The sequence below is a fragment of the Ruditapes philippinarum genome, unplaced genomic scaffold (genome assembly GCF_026571515.1).
Source record: "Ruditapes philippinarum isolate M1 unplaced genomic scaffold, ASM2657151v2 ctg41_1_1_1_1, whole genome shotgun sequence".
Classification (NCBI taxonomy): Eukaryota; Metazoa; Mollusca; class Bivalvia; order Venerida; family Veneridae; genus Ruditapes; species Ruditapes philippinarum.
This window is the reverse complement of record NW_026853004.1, coordinates 259,032-276,361: the sequence shown is the minus strand read 5'-3', so window position 1 is coordinate 276,361 and position 17,330 is coordinate 259,032. Positions and strand designations below refer to the sequence as shown.

General features: G+C 30.7%; 1 protein-coding gene across 1 annotated transcript in view; it reads right to left on the bottom strand.

Annotated features, from left to right (window-relative positions):
• LOC132731059 (serine palmitoyltransferase 2-like) overlaps positions 1–11,040 on the bottom strand; it is a 44,665-nt gene extending 33,625 nt beyond the window's left edge. Inside the window, exon 1 of the mRNA XM_060717172.1 lies at positions 10,884–11,040. Within this exon, the coding sequence (XP_060573155.1) occupies positions 10,884–10,991 (108 nt within the window). The 5' untranslated portion in view covers positions 10,992–11,040. The remainder of the gene's footprint in view (positions 1–10,883) is intronic.
• Positions 11,041–17,330: the final 6,290 nt, after the last annotated feature.

Below are 17,330 nucleotides of genomic sequence, written 5' to 3'. Positions count from 1 at the left end.
TTTTAAATTTTCTATTGTTTTCTTCATAACCATAACACAGCATTTACTATATTTCATCTTGGAAAATCCAACAATTTTTTAATAACTGCAGATTTTACTTACCTGTACCTTCTCAGTATTCAAATATTCCATTTTCTACATACAAATACCAATCCTTCAAGTTCAACATATAATGAGGTATATATTATAGAAATGTCTTTTGGGGTTTTTTTTGCTGTTTTTAAGCATACACCATTACCTTACCATTATGCTTACATTTTATTTTTCTATTTTTAAAAAAAAATCACAAGGAATGATTGAAAATTGTTTCATTGTAACTCAAATTGTGTATTATTAAAGTCAAGTAAATAAAAAAACAGCAAAAATTATTAAAATGTTATATCAAAATATTTATTTACTTTAATAACATATGGTAATAAGATTTAGTATGGAATCAAATTTAGTTTGTAACAATATATTGGCATGCATGAATGTACCTTTTAAGCATTCTTTGGTTCAGTTCTAGTTAAAACCTGTTTTTTCTGCATGCATTCAGGTATATTATAAGCAATGAACTTCCTTGATTAAGAAATTCCAGTACCAACTTGTAAGTTTTATTACATGGAACAATTGAATCCCATGCAGTTGGTGACACAGATTTAAGACCTTTTTTCATTTTGCTAAAATGTAGTTTAATTTTATATACCATACGGTTTCTTATTCAGTATTGAAAATTTTAATAATTATGAAATACAACCTTAGTTGTGCATCGGGAACATAATTATATTTATAACTATTACTTGCACAGTTATTATTACTTCATTTTGTCACCACTGAAAAAGAATTCTGAGCAGGTCATGACATCTTTGAATAAAAGCAGAATAAATGCTTATCATATAAAACGCATAAACAAATTACGTCCTTAATATAAAATGATGTCAACAACATGTTACAAACACTATTATCATGCTTCTTTATGTTTGGAATCAAAGCTCGACATTCTTTGACAATATATACAATGTAGTTTACATGGTTTAGTTAGAAATCTTTTTTAGATAAGACTCTGGGTATAGAAGCATCACTCGAAAAAGAGTTAATTCTGAGACAGAATTGATGTTTAATGAACTGGCAAAAGTAAAAGATCTATGTACACAAATTATTGGCAATAAGCATGTGAACCTTGCATGTCAACAAGCCATTTAAGGATATTCACAAAGAAGGATTCTGTTTTATAGTTCTATAAACATGTCATTGTTGAAAATGTACTGTACCAGCGTAATTGATTAGTTTTTGCCAAAGACCAGTTTGTCCATACTTTTATCTCTACTAACATGGCTAACTAACTCAAGGTGGAGATTTATTGGCTATTTTGTCTGATAAACGCAATTTTTCAACAACTATTTACAGTTTAAGAAATACAGTGACCAACTTTTAATGATTACTGAAACAAAATGGATTTGTTTGTTCTGAAGTGGATGATAAAAAGAAGGAGAATCAATGATGGGAATATTTGAGTTTTAACAAGTATCATGTATTGTCCTTATAAATGAAATATTTTCCCATGGAATATAAATCCTGAAGTTAGACCAATTACACTATAGGCGCATCTTTGAAAAACAATTCTTTTGCATTTTAAACAGTCTTTATTTTGGATATGTGATAGATAGAATATTATATTCATGCTACTTAGGTTCATTACTGAATTTATTGAACTCGGTAAATCAAATAATATTTTGCTCGCCAGAGGCTCGCAGGCTCGCATAATATAATTTAATTCGACTAGTTCAATAAATTCAGTATTGAACTTTACACTCATTCAATATCCTCTATAATATTTATATATCATTGTTCTGAAAAAGAATACAATTGTATTTAAGAAATGAGATCAGACATTAAGGCTTTAAAATTAATATACTTTCACACTGCTAAATTTAGGCTTCTATTGACTTGGTTTAATTGTTAATCCATTCTTTTCCTTAACCAATTAAATAAAACAAGGCGATTCCAAATAACCTGGAGAAAATGTCACATGACAATTACAGTACATAATCGACTTTCACCGTAAAAGATCCAATTAAGTGAGATGGGTATTCAATTATTATCTTTTCAGAGTTCATTGACATTCAATAATCTCTAACAGTTTCTGATGATCGGCAATTTTACTCATTAAAGCCAGTGCTGCCATGCTATTGTGGTGCAAGAGAAATAAAAGTTGTCTAGCATTGTTAATATTCAGTATTGGCTTTCAGCAGATTTTCTTGACACAAACTCTTGTCTGTTTTGAACTTTTGACATTTACTGTACAAAAACAAGGAATCCTTTTCCCACTAAAATCAGTATTTCATGTCAAATGCACATGGGAGAAATCTGAACGCCTCTAGAAGCTTTTAAAGGCTTTTTAATCACTTTCCATATTATATGATTGTTTCTTCAGTTCATTTTCTTTTAATAGTAATCAGCATTGGTGTTATGCGAAATTACTCGTTGAGAAATATTACATGTATTTATAGATATCTCGCGAGGGCTGATATTATCAGAGTCATAATTTAACAAAAGACACTTTTTCTTCCCACTCAAAACTTAACATAAAACTTCTCATTAGTATTTTGATGAAATACGACTTCAGATTTTGTATCCTTATTTCACTTTTAACAATACATGTGCAATAATAGAATAAGTCCTTCTAAATTCAATAGTGGTTAATCAGTTATTGCACTAAGGTAGTGTCTAAGACTGTCATGTACTTCAAATGTCTGTAATTTCAGAAGCCTTTGCTACTAAAATAGAGGAGGCACTAGCTGGGTTTGCCATATCTATTTTTATATACACATTTACAGAATCTAATGAATCGGTTAAAATTGACAATACTCCTAAGGAAATATTGTCTACATTTTAATGAACTGGAAGCAGCTCTCTCCTTCCTGCAACCGAAATCATTCTACCCATCATGCATTTTAGTATTTTTTTGGTTATGTCAGAGCGTGATTTTCTCTATGATGTCATTTTTTAAGAAAATCTAAAAATGGCAAGTTACAAACATACAGCAAAATTGGTAATTAAATGTTTGTAAGGTAAATTTATTTTTGGCAAAAATTTGTAGCTCAGAAAACATCACCTCAACCTACATTACTATAGCATACATTAATAATGAAATTCGTTTACATCACCTTTTTCACAGAAAATATCATTTATATTACGTGTCAGTAACCGGAGCTCTCTATATTTACCATCATTTGTATGAGTGAGACAGTCCTTAAAACATCAATATGTAATTTCATCATGATAAAAAATTGTTTGAGAATATATCATCCAGAAAAAACTAATTGAAGTGGAAAAAATCAAAACCATAAATATAACATGAGATTTCTTTACGATTATGTTACAGTCTAGCTCATTTTTCTAAAATACAGTTTATGGTTAGTTAATTCTAGTATCAAGTAGAACATCAGTGAACAGTTCATCCTGGCTTGTTTGCGATTTTCTTTTCTTTTTTTTTTTTATATAAACGAGTATGTGGAAATTGAAATTCGTTTGCTCTCCTTTGAATTTGGAACAGTCCATTCAAAGTTAAAAGGCACTCAGACACAAATGAGTTTCCAATTTCATTAGAAATTAGACAAATGTGTCAGTTCTATAACATTGAAGTTATGGTTTAAAAAGCCAAGCATTTAAAGTTTTTACACTTTAAGTAAATTTTCTATAAATCAGCACCTGTCTACAATATCATGCTGGTTTTCTATGGTAACTGGCAATGTACCTACCAAACAAGATGTATTATATAATTTATATAGTATATTTGCTTCCAGAATAACCAAATTGTGATTTATAGAATATATTTCTCCAGAGGTCCTGTAAACTAATGCACAACTTATGAATTCTTAATTTTACTGATAGAGATACATCAGCCATGCAAGCTTTCAGACAGTTAAAAATGTTATCCTACAAACTGTTGGGTTGACAGTGACATTTGTCATAAATTGACACCAACTTCTACTTTACCTTAATAGACTCACAATATTTTAGAGGGAATTTTCTACAAGAAGGTGTGTGCTCTTTTGGCAAATGAATTATTAAACTAACAACAAATCTGCTCTATTGGTGGATGAAACAGGTCAAAAATCAAGGAATTGCAACCAAAGCTACAAATAGTCATTTTGATGAATACTTTTAATGATCAACCATCTATACATTTAAGGACCATTTCAAAAATATTCTAGTAAGAATTGCTTTGTAGCACTACTCTACAAAAACATTCGGATGACCTACAGTGTGATCTTGTGACAATGTCATATATTAACTATAAACTTATCACTTGTATCATAGTTTGGGGACCTTTCTGTTGAAAATGTGACAGAGTTAAATCGTATACATATACATGCACAGTGCGTTAACTGGAGTGCATGTATTAGTTACCCGCAATGCAGAGCATGCCCATTGATTGGTTCATTTTGCCCGAGGTTTACATATTGTGACGACAGAGAAAGGGGTAGCAATGGAAATGTCAAATTCAGATGCTCATTCATTGGTTACTTTTTTGTGGGGTTTCATATTGTGGTATCAGGGAACGTGTTGTTTTTATGTTTGACTATGATACAAAAGAGAAAGAACAACAAAACACTTGGCAATCTGATTTATACTCGAGGGCTACGCCCCCTCGTACAAATCAGATAGCCTCGTGTTCCGATGCTCTTTCTATTACATAGATGGCTAGCATACGTACTCCCAATGGGAGCTAAAAGACAAAAAAATAAAACTTGATTTATATTGCAGACAATGGACGTCACTTGCAAGTGACAAAGTCCACTTAGGAGTTGTCTATTTAGCTGTTAGAATAACAACCCTCCACTGTTACCTCGTAATCTGATTTAGGTGAACCAGACTCAAAGAATCTTGCACATTTGCATAACTTTTCTACTGGTTAGTTAAAATATTGGACTTGTAGATGACTTGAATTGCAACCTGTTTTAGCATGTTGTCAAACAACTTTACACCATATATCATGTTACAGACATATTTTCTAACCCGCTGAATGATAGTAATGTCTTATGCTACAAGAAGAACCAGGCCACACGGAACTTTGTTGCAGTCAAACCTGGCTCTATACCACTGGTTTCCAGTTAATTACATCATTTTAAGATCAATATTATATACATGTCCCTCATACTGATCCAAATCTAAATCTTGACATAAGCATTATTCCTATTAAGCATTGTTTAATTTCAAATGTTATGTTTGAGTGTTTATTGTGAAGTGCTAAGATCAACTATCAGCTTAACTAGTGACTATTAAATCCCAAGTGGTAATGAAAAAAGAACAAACAATAAGCTAATTGGAGGATACACCTATCCTTACAATATGATCTTGACTCTACTTGAATCCTTGAGAACATTGCATTTCCTGCAATTACAACACTTGTTCTTATTTCTTCTCATATATAATTATGGTAAAACAATTGCCATTTACAAAGATATGAGCAAAGTAGTTAGAATTTAATTTTTTTTAGTATAAAAATTCAATTTGGAATGTTACATATGAAAAGTTTTTAACCTGCTGACATGATATGTAATTTGTAATTAACGTAACCAGCATTGAATTTAGAACAGTTCATTCTGATCTCTTAGGATTTTATTTAAAATACAAAAACTGAGCCGGCAACAGTATGTATATTGCCTTGTCAGGCTGTACAGATGTTTAGGCTGGCCTGGCACTAGACTGGTCAGTGTCAGAAAAAGCTGATCACTTTTGGTTTGAACATGATTAGGGTTACATGTAGCTAAAACAAACTACATGCAAAGTTGACTAGACTTTAAATAAAGATACTTTCTATTTAAACAATGACACTCCCACTTGGCAGATACTTGAACCTACTCGTGTTTACTTTTAAACCAAGCGCTCAAAAATCTTCCTAGTCACTTACAAGGATTTTTTTCTCTCTCTTGTAATATTATATCTAAAAATAAAAACCTGATAAAAACCTTATCTTACCTAGAGCAATTTCAGATATATTACTTTTATGAAAAATAGATCAATATTTGCGTGTTGGCAAAACTTACAGATTTCAATAATTGCGTGCCGATAAAACTAAGATTCCTAATTTTGTAATTATCGCTTCTTCATTTGACCATATCTTGTCATCTTATTTCTTGTATTACAGCCATTAAGACATTGTAAAATCCAACAAAATTTAACAATTCTGACTTATTTTGTAATGTATTTTTAATTCAAATATTTGTGTGTGTTTTTTTCTCTCTAAAAAGCCTTAATTAAAATAAAACAATTTACTTATCACCTGCTCATGTTAAACATTGCATGTCACAAATAACCACCCCCAAAAAGTAAGTGTTTCATAATTTCAAGATTCCAGATTTTATTTCAAAAGGCATAACCATTTTACAATGTTTGTCACCGCAAACAAAATCATGCTTACAAATAGTATAAGAGAAAAACATTCAGTAACTGAATGCAAATTATTTTAATGTTCGCACTAATGACTAGCCCAAAGAAATTAGTACTGTATGTCAAAATTCTAGAGAACCTAAAAAGAACTACATTAAATAAAAAAAAAATCTACTGTTTTATTTCAGTCTAATGTTGGCCTTCAATTTCAGTATGCTGAAAAAAGTTCCTCAGATTCTCTATCATCAGGAGTGACTTCTCTGATTTTATATCATCTGTCTGAACATTTTCCATAGAATAATTTCGAGGTAAATATCTGTATACAATAGTTCCTGATAATAATTAAGAAATTTAATATCACATTACAAATTATTTCATTACAAGTATTGGAATTAAGGTAGAGCTGATTAATGCTGCAGGAAGTTTGAAATCTGGCATTACTATTATAATACACGTTCTTGCAGAGTCATGATTATTTCTTAATAGTTAGAATTTAAGTTTAATTTTGAGCAAATTTTTTTCATGGCTGGGTATTCAATGTACAAACACAAAGACATAACAGCAAATGTTTAGATTTGGTTGTCACTGAAGGAAAGTGAATTAATACTTTATATATTTTCGAAAGTGCAGTCAAAGTTCAATCTTTTAATAAGATACAAGTATAAGACAGAGATCCTGTTGATAACATGTGCTTAATCATCCTTAATGTAAAGGCAAGTGATTTTTTTTTGCAGTGCAGGTGGTATTATTAACCCATTACTTCATATACACGCCTTTTAACGCCTTTTTCACCCCCCCCCCCTTTTTGTTGTCTCAAATGATGAAAAAATGCCTTATTTAGGCCCCAAACACTTGTTTTTGTTTGAGAAATGTTGTTAAAAAAAGTGACCTCTTTTTCGGCGCGGCCCCCCAACCAAAAGATACATCAGGGGGTTGCCAGAAGGGGGATGTGCCCCCTTCTGTTTGGGGGGTTTGAAGGGGGGCGGAGTCCCCCTCATCGCCAAGAAAATTTTGGACTTGTGAGAGGCTGTAAATTACCCCAGATTGATCATATGGTAACGCGTAACCAACGCTGAAAAGCATTTGACTCTATCTCAATCCATTGAGAAGTTGCAGCACTTTGAAATCAATTTTGATGGAAAAAATCAACGCAAAATAGTGATTTTTGGCAATTTTGAGATGTCCCCTCGTTGCCATGGTAACAGAAAATTTAAGCCTGAGCATGTTGTTGCAAGGGCAATGGTCCAGTCAACATTTGTGCCAAGTTTGATTAGTGTTGAAGCAGTTTTTATAGTTTTATAGCAGTTTGAACTTGTAACGGGAGACTTTTCAATGAAAACAGCCATTTTTCACAAAATGCTCATGAAGTAATGGGTTAAAATATATATTCTGTATGTGTGGTTTTATCAAGAAGTGATCTTCAGCTTTATTTTTACCAAAAAATATATTTACCTTACAAAACGTTTTACTACCCTTTTTACTGCATGTTTGTGAGTCACCATTTTCAGAGACTTAGTTTTTAACTTCTATAAAATGTATTCTCTCTATTTTAAAATGTACAGAAAGTTAAGCATGTTTTAAAAGAATATCACAGTTATCAAATTAGCACAGTCTTTTTTTCTTGTGTTTAAGACACTTTTCTAATCAGTTCCAAAATGCAGGCTTCAGATAACATTTCTCATTGAGTAATGAATCATCATAAAAATATCTTATTAATATTAAAATCAAACAAAATTAGAGACATTGATCCTTAAATTGCAAAATAAGATACACAAAACAATATATATGATCACAATTGGAATTCCCCAAATTAGATTATATCAAATACCCTTTCCCAAACTTGCAAAAGAAATCACAGTTAGTAAGTACGGACAAAAGCCCCCCCGGACGAAAGCCCCACTTCTAAAAATGACAAGGTGGACAAAAGCCCCCCCATGAAATTTCCACATAGGACAAAAGCCCCCCCATAAAAAAGTAAAGGTAGGACAAAAGCCCCCCCATGGTCCATCAAATTTACATATAGTGTATACATTATGTGCAATTAATGACTGTATTTTGTAGTATTTATCACCATATTTCTACTGCGTTACTAACGCAGTAGGGCTATTTATGCATATTTTTACCTCTTTTTGGTAATTTACGTGGATTTTAAGTGCCGATTGTAATGTGTCAAGTAATTTCTTTGTTCATTTCACAATATTTTACCTTTAAATACATTTTCAAAATTTTCATGAAAATCAGGATGAATCTGGAGGCGTGCTGCTTTAATGTTTATTAATAATGTATATATTGAAGTGATAACAAAGTATGATAACAGATGAAATAATGCATGCATGTAATACTGAATTCATAGCTTTTCATATACACAACAAGCGTCAGAAGAGTAGTAATGTTTAATCACTTTTGTAAAGGGATCAAAATTTTTATTAATATCCTTAACACTATGTCACCTACATTTGATGTCCATACATATTTTTTATACACATAAAAACACAACTTTAATACATACATGCTTAAAAATATTACAAACATGAAGATGAAGAGCACATGCATGAAATAAAGCACAATTTATTGATAAATTATTCTCACAGTCTCTGCTACAGTTCAGTTTCAGAAAATGTTCACATCTAGTTGAGTCTGATACATTGTGACATGGCATACAGAAATTGTGCCATAGTCTTCTCACCCATTAATTCATTTACACTAAATGTAAATTTGATGGACAATGGGGGGCTTTTGTCCTACCTTTACTTTTTTATGGGGGGGGCTTTTGTCCTATGTGGAAATTTCATGGGGGGGGCTTTTGTCCACCTTGTCATTTTTAGAAGGGGGGCTTTCGTCCGGGGGGGCTTTTGTCCTACACTTATGGTGATCAATTAAATACTTTCTTTTTCTAAAGTCAGAATAAAAGAATAGTTTAAAATCTTTTAAATCAATATTTGTATCAGTTATATAATATTTTATATAACAGTTTGACCAGTCTCTGATGTATGGACAAACTATTTGACTGTCAGTACATGATCAAACTTGTCTAGAGGGTTATCAAAGCATCAATGTAGATCAACAAAATCGAATACAACTTTACAAGGTGTGAAAAATAAGTAAAGTTTTGCATAAACTTGATGAAATCTTTAATCTTTTTACTTTACCAAATAAAATATTTCGAATCTTTAATCTTCATCTGTTGTTCCTTAATGGGTTGATACAGAAGTAAATCCTTCTTGTTTAGACATAATACATTTACTGATTAACTAATCCTTGACTTGAATATATTAAAAAACACAGTTTTTCCTACTTCTGATTTTTTTGGTCAAGTCAAAGTTACATGTAAGCAGTCAATCTCATTGTAGTACAAATATATCACAGAGAGCTGACTCAAAACAAAAAATATCTCAGGATTTAGCTCAAGATATTAAGTTATTTTGCCTAGGTATTGAAAAAGTGAATTAGTAATGATGTAAGCAAAGATAACTTGTAGTTAACTGTTTCATTCAAGATTTCTGTATTTTAAGTTGCATCCATTTGAATTCAGAAACAAAATTTCATTCAAATCAATTTAAACATTTGTGTGACAAGGATGTTTATCATGCAGAAACATGCATGACCCAGTTACTGGACAAGATGAGATACATGCCAATTTGCTTTACTTAATATGATATTAAATAATAAATTAGATCCAAATATAAAAGAGGAGATCCTGCACAAATCAAACCATCAAATTTATTTTAAATATAACATAAAGTATATTAATATACATTTTCACTTCATTTCAGCATGAAAAAATGAAATAGTAGTCATTCATTTTTGAACAATGACACAATAAATAAGGAATTTGACAACCTGGACAAGGCCAAGACAAGCTTTCATATAATATGATAAACTTTTAAACTTTTTGATTTGCTGGATATCAAAGAAATGAAAACGAAAATATAGATTTGATTTTCAGAAAATATCCAATAAACCAAAAAAGAGATAAGACTTTTGAGAATACAAGTCATGGACATAACAATCTTGGTAGATTTTAGTCACAATTTTTGCCACCTAAATCTAAAGTGCTTACAGTGTACTTATATATTACCCTATTAATCAATGTTTTTAAATAGCTCTTTACATGTTACATTAAGGTCATGAATGCTAATTTATATAACGTAAACAGTAATTGTTGTTGGTTTGTTTTGGTTACCTTACGAATTTTATGTGAAATCTATCAAGGGAGACGATTTCAATGTCAAGGCCGACAAAAATTGGGGCGTGTCTAAACTCATGTAAGCACACCTTTAAAATGATCACGTATTGTTTCTGAAGATGAACTGAACTTGTAAAAAGTGATAATTTCCGTAAATTTACATTTTTTTAAGATCACGAAAACATGTATAAATTAAAGTTGTTTTCCTTGACACCGGTGTTCTCTCACGGCATCAATAATTCTATCTCTTACGAATTATCCACTCGTTTGTAAATTTGAAAATAATTGTAGATGAAAGAATCTCATACAAATATTAAAATACCTTATGGTGAGTTCCATTTGTTTTATGTCCATTTCGAGCATACACTTTTCCATTTACATTCCCGTTCATATGAATAGAGCCATTTGCGACTGTCGCACCCGGAGCCATGTTGATAACTGTTTACATCAAGTTCCTAACCATTTTTATCATTGGCTAAATATTGACCAATCAAATTTAAGCTTGCAAAACACACCCGCTAAGGGAGGCAATCACTGACATGTTTTTGCATGCTTTTCATCGGTTAATCCCCTTGATAGCAATAACATGAACAAAATAGATCATTTACAAAATACAAACTTTATTGTCGATATTGTGGGTACATTAAAACAATTGAAATAAAGCTATTATATTGAACAAAAGATAATACCAAAAGAGAATACAAACACTAAATGTTCACCAATACACATTTTTTCTTAATGGCTTACAACTTTGATCTTCATTCTGTACATTCACAAGTTATGTACTCTGCACCGATTAGCTATTTTATGTTTATTACTTTTATACATACAGTTCAAATGAGCCGCGCCATGACAAAACCAACATAATGTATTTGCGACCACTATGGATCCAGACCAGCCTGCGCATCCGCGCAGTCTGATCAGGTTCCATGCCGTTCGCTTACAAACCCTATTACAAGTAGAGAAACTGATAGGGAACAGCATGGATCCTGATCAGACTGCGCAGAGGCACAGGCTGGTCTGGATCCATGCTGTTCGCAAACCCACTATGTTGGTTTTGTCATGACACGGCTCATATATTCTTAAAACACAACAGTCAATGTATACTATAGCTTTAGCAAGAAAAATAATATTGTATGGGGTACTTTTCACAACTTTAGAACAAAATCTGAATATTTCTGTAACATCTGAAGGCATCACTTTGTTTCTAAACAATAAACAAGGTTACAAGAGATCTATATAAATTTCAATAAATATCCCAAACTATACAACACTTTTATAATTTAACATTTTGATTATATTCAGCCAAAGCTGAAGACATTACTACATGGCACAATCACATTGACTGTAGTATGAATACGTTGAAACACAACACATACATATTTTGTATATCAGACAAATGACTGACTCAAAATGAAACTAAAACACGTTACTAAAACTAAAATTAAAATATTAAAAATTTATAACATATTATTGTAAGCTTACCTAAAACCTCTTGCTTTTTCAATCAAATAGTAAATAATTATCATTGAAAGAAAGGTTCTTTTTCATGAAATTTTCATTTTAAAATGGAAAGGTCTATTTCAAACACTGTTTTTTTCATTTGACATTGGATTTTTTTATTATAATATCTTATTAAAATTGTACAGACAGTGAAAACCTTTTAAGTAAGATATTTCATGCTTACTTATCACCAAATTTCTCCTATAACATTCTTCTTATAAATAGGTTAGTATAAAATTTACTTAATATTCAAATTAAACTAAGTATTCTCTACTTCTCTGAAAAGCTTATTTATTATCAAAAACAAACTTATCATTTGCCACACAAACTAAGGCACACAACAAACAAAAATACTTTATAAGTATGAAGAACATGAATTTACTCAGCACCATACATGTATATATAAAAACAATACATATAGATATTTAACATTAAGCCTAGAACATATATGAGCCACGTCACGACAAAACCAACATAATGGGTTTGCGACCAGCATGGATCCAGACCAGCCTGCGCATCCGCGCAGTCTGATCAGGATCCATGCTGTTCGCTATCAGTTTCTCTACTTGTAATAGAGTTGGTAAGCGAACAGCATGGATCCTGATCAGACTGCACGGATGCGCAGGCTGGTCTGGATCCATGCTGGTGGCAAACCCATCATGTTGGTTTTGTCGTGACACGGCTCATATGACTTAGTTAATATTCTACTGACATAAGGGTCCTAGTATGGCAAGGCATTCTGGAAATAAATATATAGACAATCCTTATATATAAAAGCTAGTCTATATCCACTTTGGTTAAAGGTATATTATGCATTTACCTACATTGACACATTTTATAATCAAAAACCTTTCTCAATTGTTCAAGTCTGCAGGGGCTTATATATTTAATAATGATAAAGGGTGTTCATGGATGAAAAGATGGCAATTATTTGAAACACTCTTAATCCATTTCCAGGGTTTACCAGTGCTATGATCTTATCAAGAACATGGGGTCCTTACCTAAGAAGGGCCTTAACCCATAACCTATGGCTTGAGAGACGGATACCCTTACCATTAGGCTACCTCTCACCTAAACGCATGGAGTATTATTTGTGCATGCTGACTGGGTTCCTTTATGTATATTTTGAAATCAGATCATCTGTATTTGAAATCTTAATGTAAAAGTTTGCGCACAATATACCTTTAATTTGTTTTGTTCAATACTCTAAACATAACATGGATCTTTATAAAGAGAAATTCTATATAATTTGTTCATAAAGCTTTAATAAAAAGGTAATATGGAATAAAAAGATACTATATTACATGAACATACATTTCTAACCTAACTACTGACTATCTTTATACAGATCTATTATTGTACATTATCAAACATATCTATCACATGAAAGCAAAAGTCTTCAATGACATTTACCCCTCTTCAGTCAATATCACTTTAAAAACACATGACTAGTGACATTTACCACTCTTCAGTAAATACCACTTTAAAACACATGACTAGTGACATTTACCACTCTTCAGTAAATATCACTTTAAAAACACATGACTAGTGACATTTACTACTTATTACAGGTAAATGTCCCTTTAACCCTTACACCGCTCAATAGACTAGTCCAGTTTTCAATCACAACAAAACATTCATCTCTTTTTAAGTATGTATTAAATATGTAACCGACTGAATTTTGAACAGTGCAGACCATGATCAGACAGCGCGGACTTGCCAGGTGATCTTGGTCTGTACTGGTCGCACGGGTAGTATGGGTATCTCTTGCTGCCAGTAGGCTAAAAGCTAAATAGCAAGTCAAACATCAAATGACAAAACAATGCTTACAGACAAACTATGGGGCGTGGTACTGTATATCTTATCTTATCTTTATAAGTAATACAATTTTCAGCTTCTGCACATATACTAGTACATTACAGGACATTTACACATATAACACACATTTTTCTGGTGAACAAAAACACTTAAAACAAAAGATAATATGAGCATTTATTTATTCTTTATGCAAGTATCAGTAAAAACTTCTTTCCTGTAATATTTTTGACATCAAGACCATAAGCATTGTTCATACAGAACATATAATCATTGGTACTGAGAAATGATAAATTTAGTAAACTTTCCTAATAAACACAGAGAAAATAATGAGTAAATAGAAAGCACAGTAGGAAATTGGGGGGAAAAAGCTTTTTAGTAAGTTTATACCCGTCTACAGTATGATGCCATTGGTAAGGTGAAAATCATATATGGAATGTGTACTATCATAAGCTGAACAAATACATCTTTCATGTAAAAACCTAATTTTCAGGTACATGAAGCTGAATTATTATCAAAAACGAATTACAAGCAAACAAACAAATCTTAAATAATAAAGCTTTTGATATGGAAATTGGATTTAAATTTAATGTAAAGAATCTATATATATTTTTCATGGTAAGTCTTCCATTTACAAAGGGTCTTAAAAACATGAGTCAAATGTTTATAGTCCCTTGATTTATAGCAATATTCAATCCAATACTCATTTTTATAAGTTTGTTGTTTTTATTTTGTGTGCGAGTGTTAAAATGTAAGTTAAACAATCAAAATCAATAAAATATCAAAAACTTAAAACAATCCTTTTGAACAGAGAAAGAAGAAACATCTTTCTTGAAGTCTCTCTCAGTTTGTCATGCAGTCTATAATGTACAAAACTAAGGGATCGAGCCTGGCCAGTTCAAAACATGCTCACGGCATGTCCGTCATACAGTCCATTATAATCTACATTATATTTCATAGACGTTTTCAAAACTTGAGAGAACTTCTAGAGATACCTCTATTCCCTCACTTGTTGTAAAACCTTTAAGAAGTTTAAAGAAATACTGTCTAACCTGAGCCAATGACCACTTACAGACATGAAGATGTCAATATATGGTTCTATTTCTGTTAAGCTTTAATGTTAGACTTTTGGCATGAAAAGTAAGTATCAATCCAAGTATGTTTTTCAAGTGTGCTCGAATATAGAAGGTAAAACTAGTGAATGAAAATATAGTAGATTATATGCCTTGGTTGCTAGATAAGTGATAAAATTAGCAAAAAGTGGGGTTAGCATTTAAAACAATTATCTCTCATAAATTTTCAAAATGAAACATACAACTTAAAAATGTACATTGTATTTATTATCATTCGAATTCAAAAGTGTTTCAATACAAATCTTATATACATGTATATTCAAAAGCTAAACCAAAGTTAAACAAAAAAATTTACATATAAAAATTATTTCTTAAGAAAAAAATTGTACACATCTTTTCATGTTAAGAAGTACACATTTTTTTCTTTTTTAAAAAAAGCTGTTTTCTTTCTTTTATTTAACTTTAAAAAAAAGCTTTAAAATAAGTTATCATTTAAAACAAAATGCCTATATTTGAATATACCTTCCAAATATCTAAAACATGGATTTAACTTTAACATTAAACTAAAACATTATTTAATGTATGCTTAAAAAATTGTAATAAATATAATGCTAAAAATGGTAAGTAACAGTGCAATAAAAATGTTCAATTTTCATAATAAAACATTCAGTAAATACTGTACAGAATATAGGCAAGCAGTATAGTGAATAAACAGCATTAAACAGATGAAATTTGGGAGAGAAAAAAAATATAAAAAAACAATTCATCAGTCAATGGTGTAAATAATTAATTTTACCATCAACAATTCTTTCACTACGCAAATAATATGTTCCACTTGAGTCTAAAATCATCTCTTAACAATTCTCCTGACCACAATTTCTCAGTATATTTGTACTCTGTAAAATACAGGTTAAGATATAAATTTGAAAAATTCAGTTGCCATGGCAATGAGATACTGAATCATAAAACTTTCTCTCTTTTTTTTCTAACGATGTTTTCACATTTTAACATTGTCTAGTGCCATAAATTAATCTTATAACCTAATCTCAGCTTTTTATGTGTAAATATATCATCAGAAAAATAATAACAAAGATCTAAAAATGACTAGGAGTTGAGATTTTAGGAGAGACAAAAACTAAACTGACAAATTTGGCAAGAACAAAACTTAACATGCAAATACTGATATATGCAAAAAGATTTATAAATGTAACAAAATATAATTACAAATTAGTATTCTATGATAATATATATATATTTAAATATATACACACACGCACATATGGCCAAACACACTCAAAAACACACCCAAGTCTGCTTATTGCTTATCCCAAACCCATTTTATTTTGTTTGTTTGTATTTTCACAAAAAACCAAAGTGCTGAAAGTTTTGTCAATTCATCTACATAACATACAGTTATCATCTGCAGATATGAATTACTTATTCATATAATATAAAGATAAATTTATTCACAAAACCATTCTACTATTTTAGGGAAAAATTCAAAATACATAGTGACTGGATAGTAATCAGTGCAAACGCTGATCAGATGACACAAACGTCATGGCTGATTTTGGTCTGCGCTGGTTGGTCGCATGGGTAAATTCAGATGCTGTCACTAGTTTTAAGTTTTAACAATGTTTAAGTTGCCTATATCCGACTTAAAATATCACTTAAATCAAAAAAAAAAAATACTCATTAAAAAAAAAAAATTTGAACACATTATTCATCTGGCAAGCAAACTTATAAGTGGTAAATTTTACAACATTAAAACAAGCATTGCTCTCTTATGAAAACATATTTGATCTTTTTCTTATTAAAACATTTTATATCAACAATTAAATAAATGTTTTAAAAGCTGCAACAAGAAAATTAAAGAAAAATCATCACCATAAACAAATCACAACTAAACTTTCCGTATTATTTTAACAAAACAATTTAAAACTATCAATATAACAAATCACTTAAGTTCCATATGCTATATGAAATAGAAAACACAAACAAAAAATATAAATTCTATGAATCCTGACTTTTTAAAAAAAGACATTTCTTCTTTTATTGGTATAAATTTCTTATTTTCATAATAGGTTAGAACTTCATGCAGTTGCGTCACTCAGTTTGTTTTTTTAAACTGTATTGTTTAGTTTAAAACAAGTTCTGTTACACAGAATTTCAAAACTAACTGTTCATTGAATATATACATGTATTGTTAAATATAAAACTTTGGTTATAGCCCAAAAGCATACCATTTTTCATTTCAAAGTATACTTTCAGATTCTTTAAGACAAATATGTCATTTCAACACACTGACAGGTACCCTAAAATTTAAAACAGGGTATATGAGATTGAGATTTTAGGAGAGACAAAAACTAAACTGACAA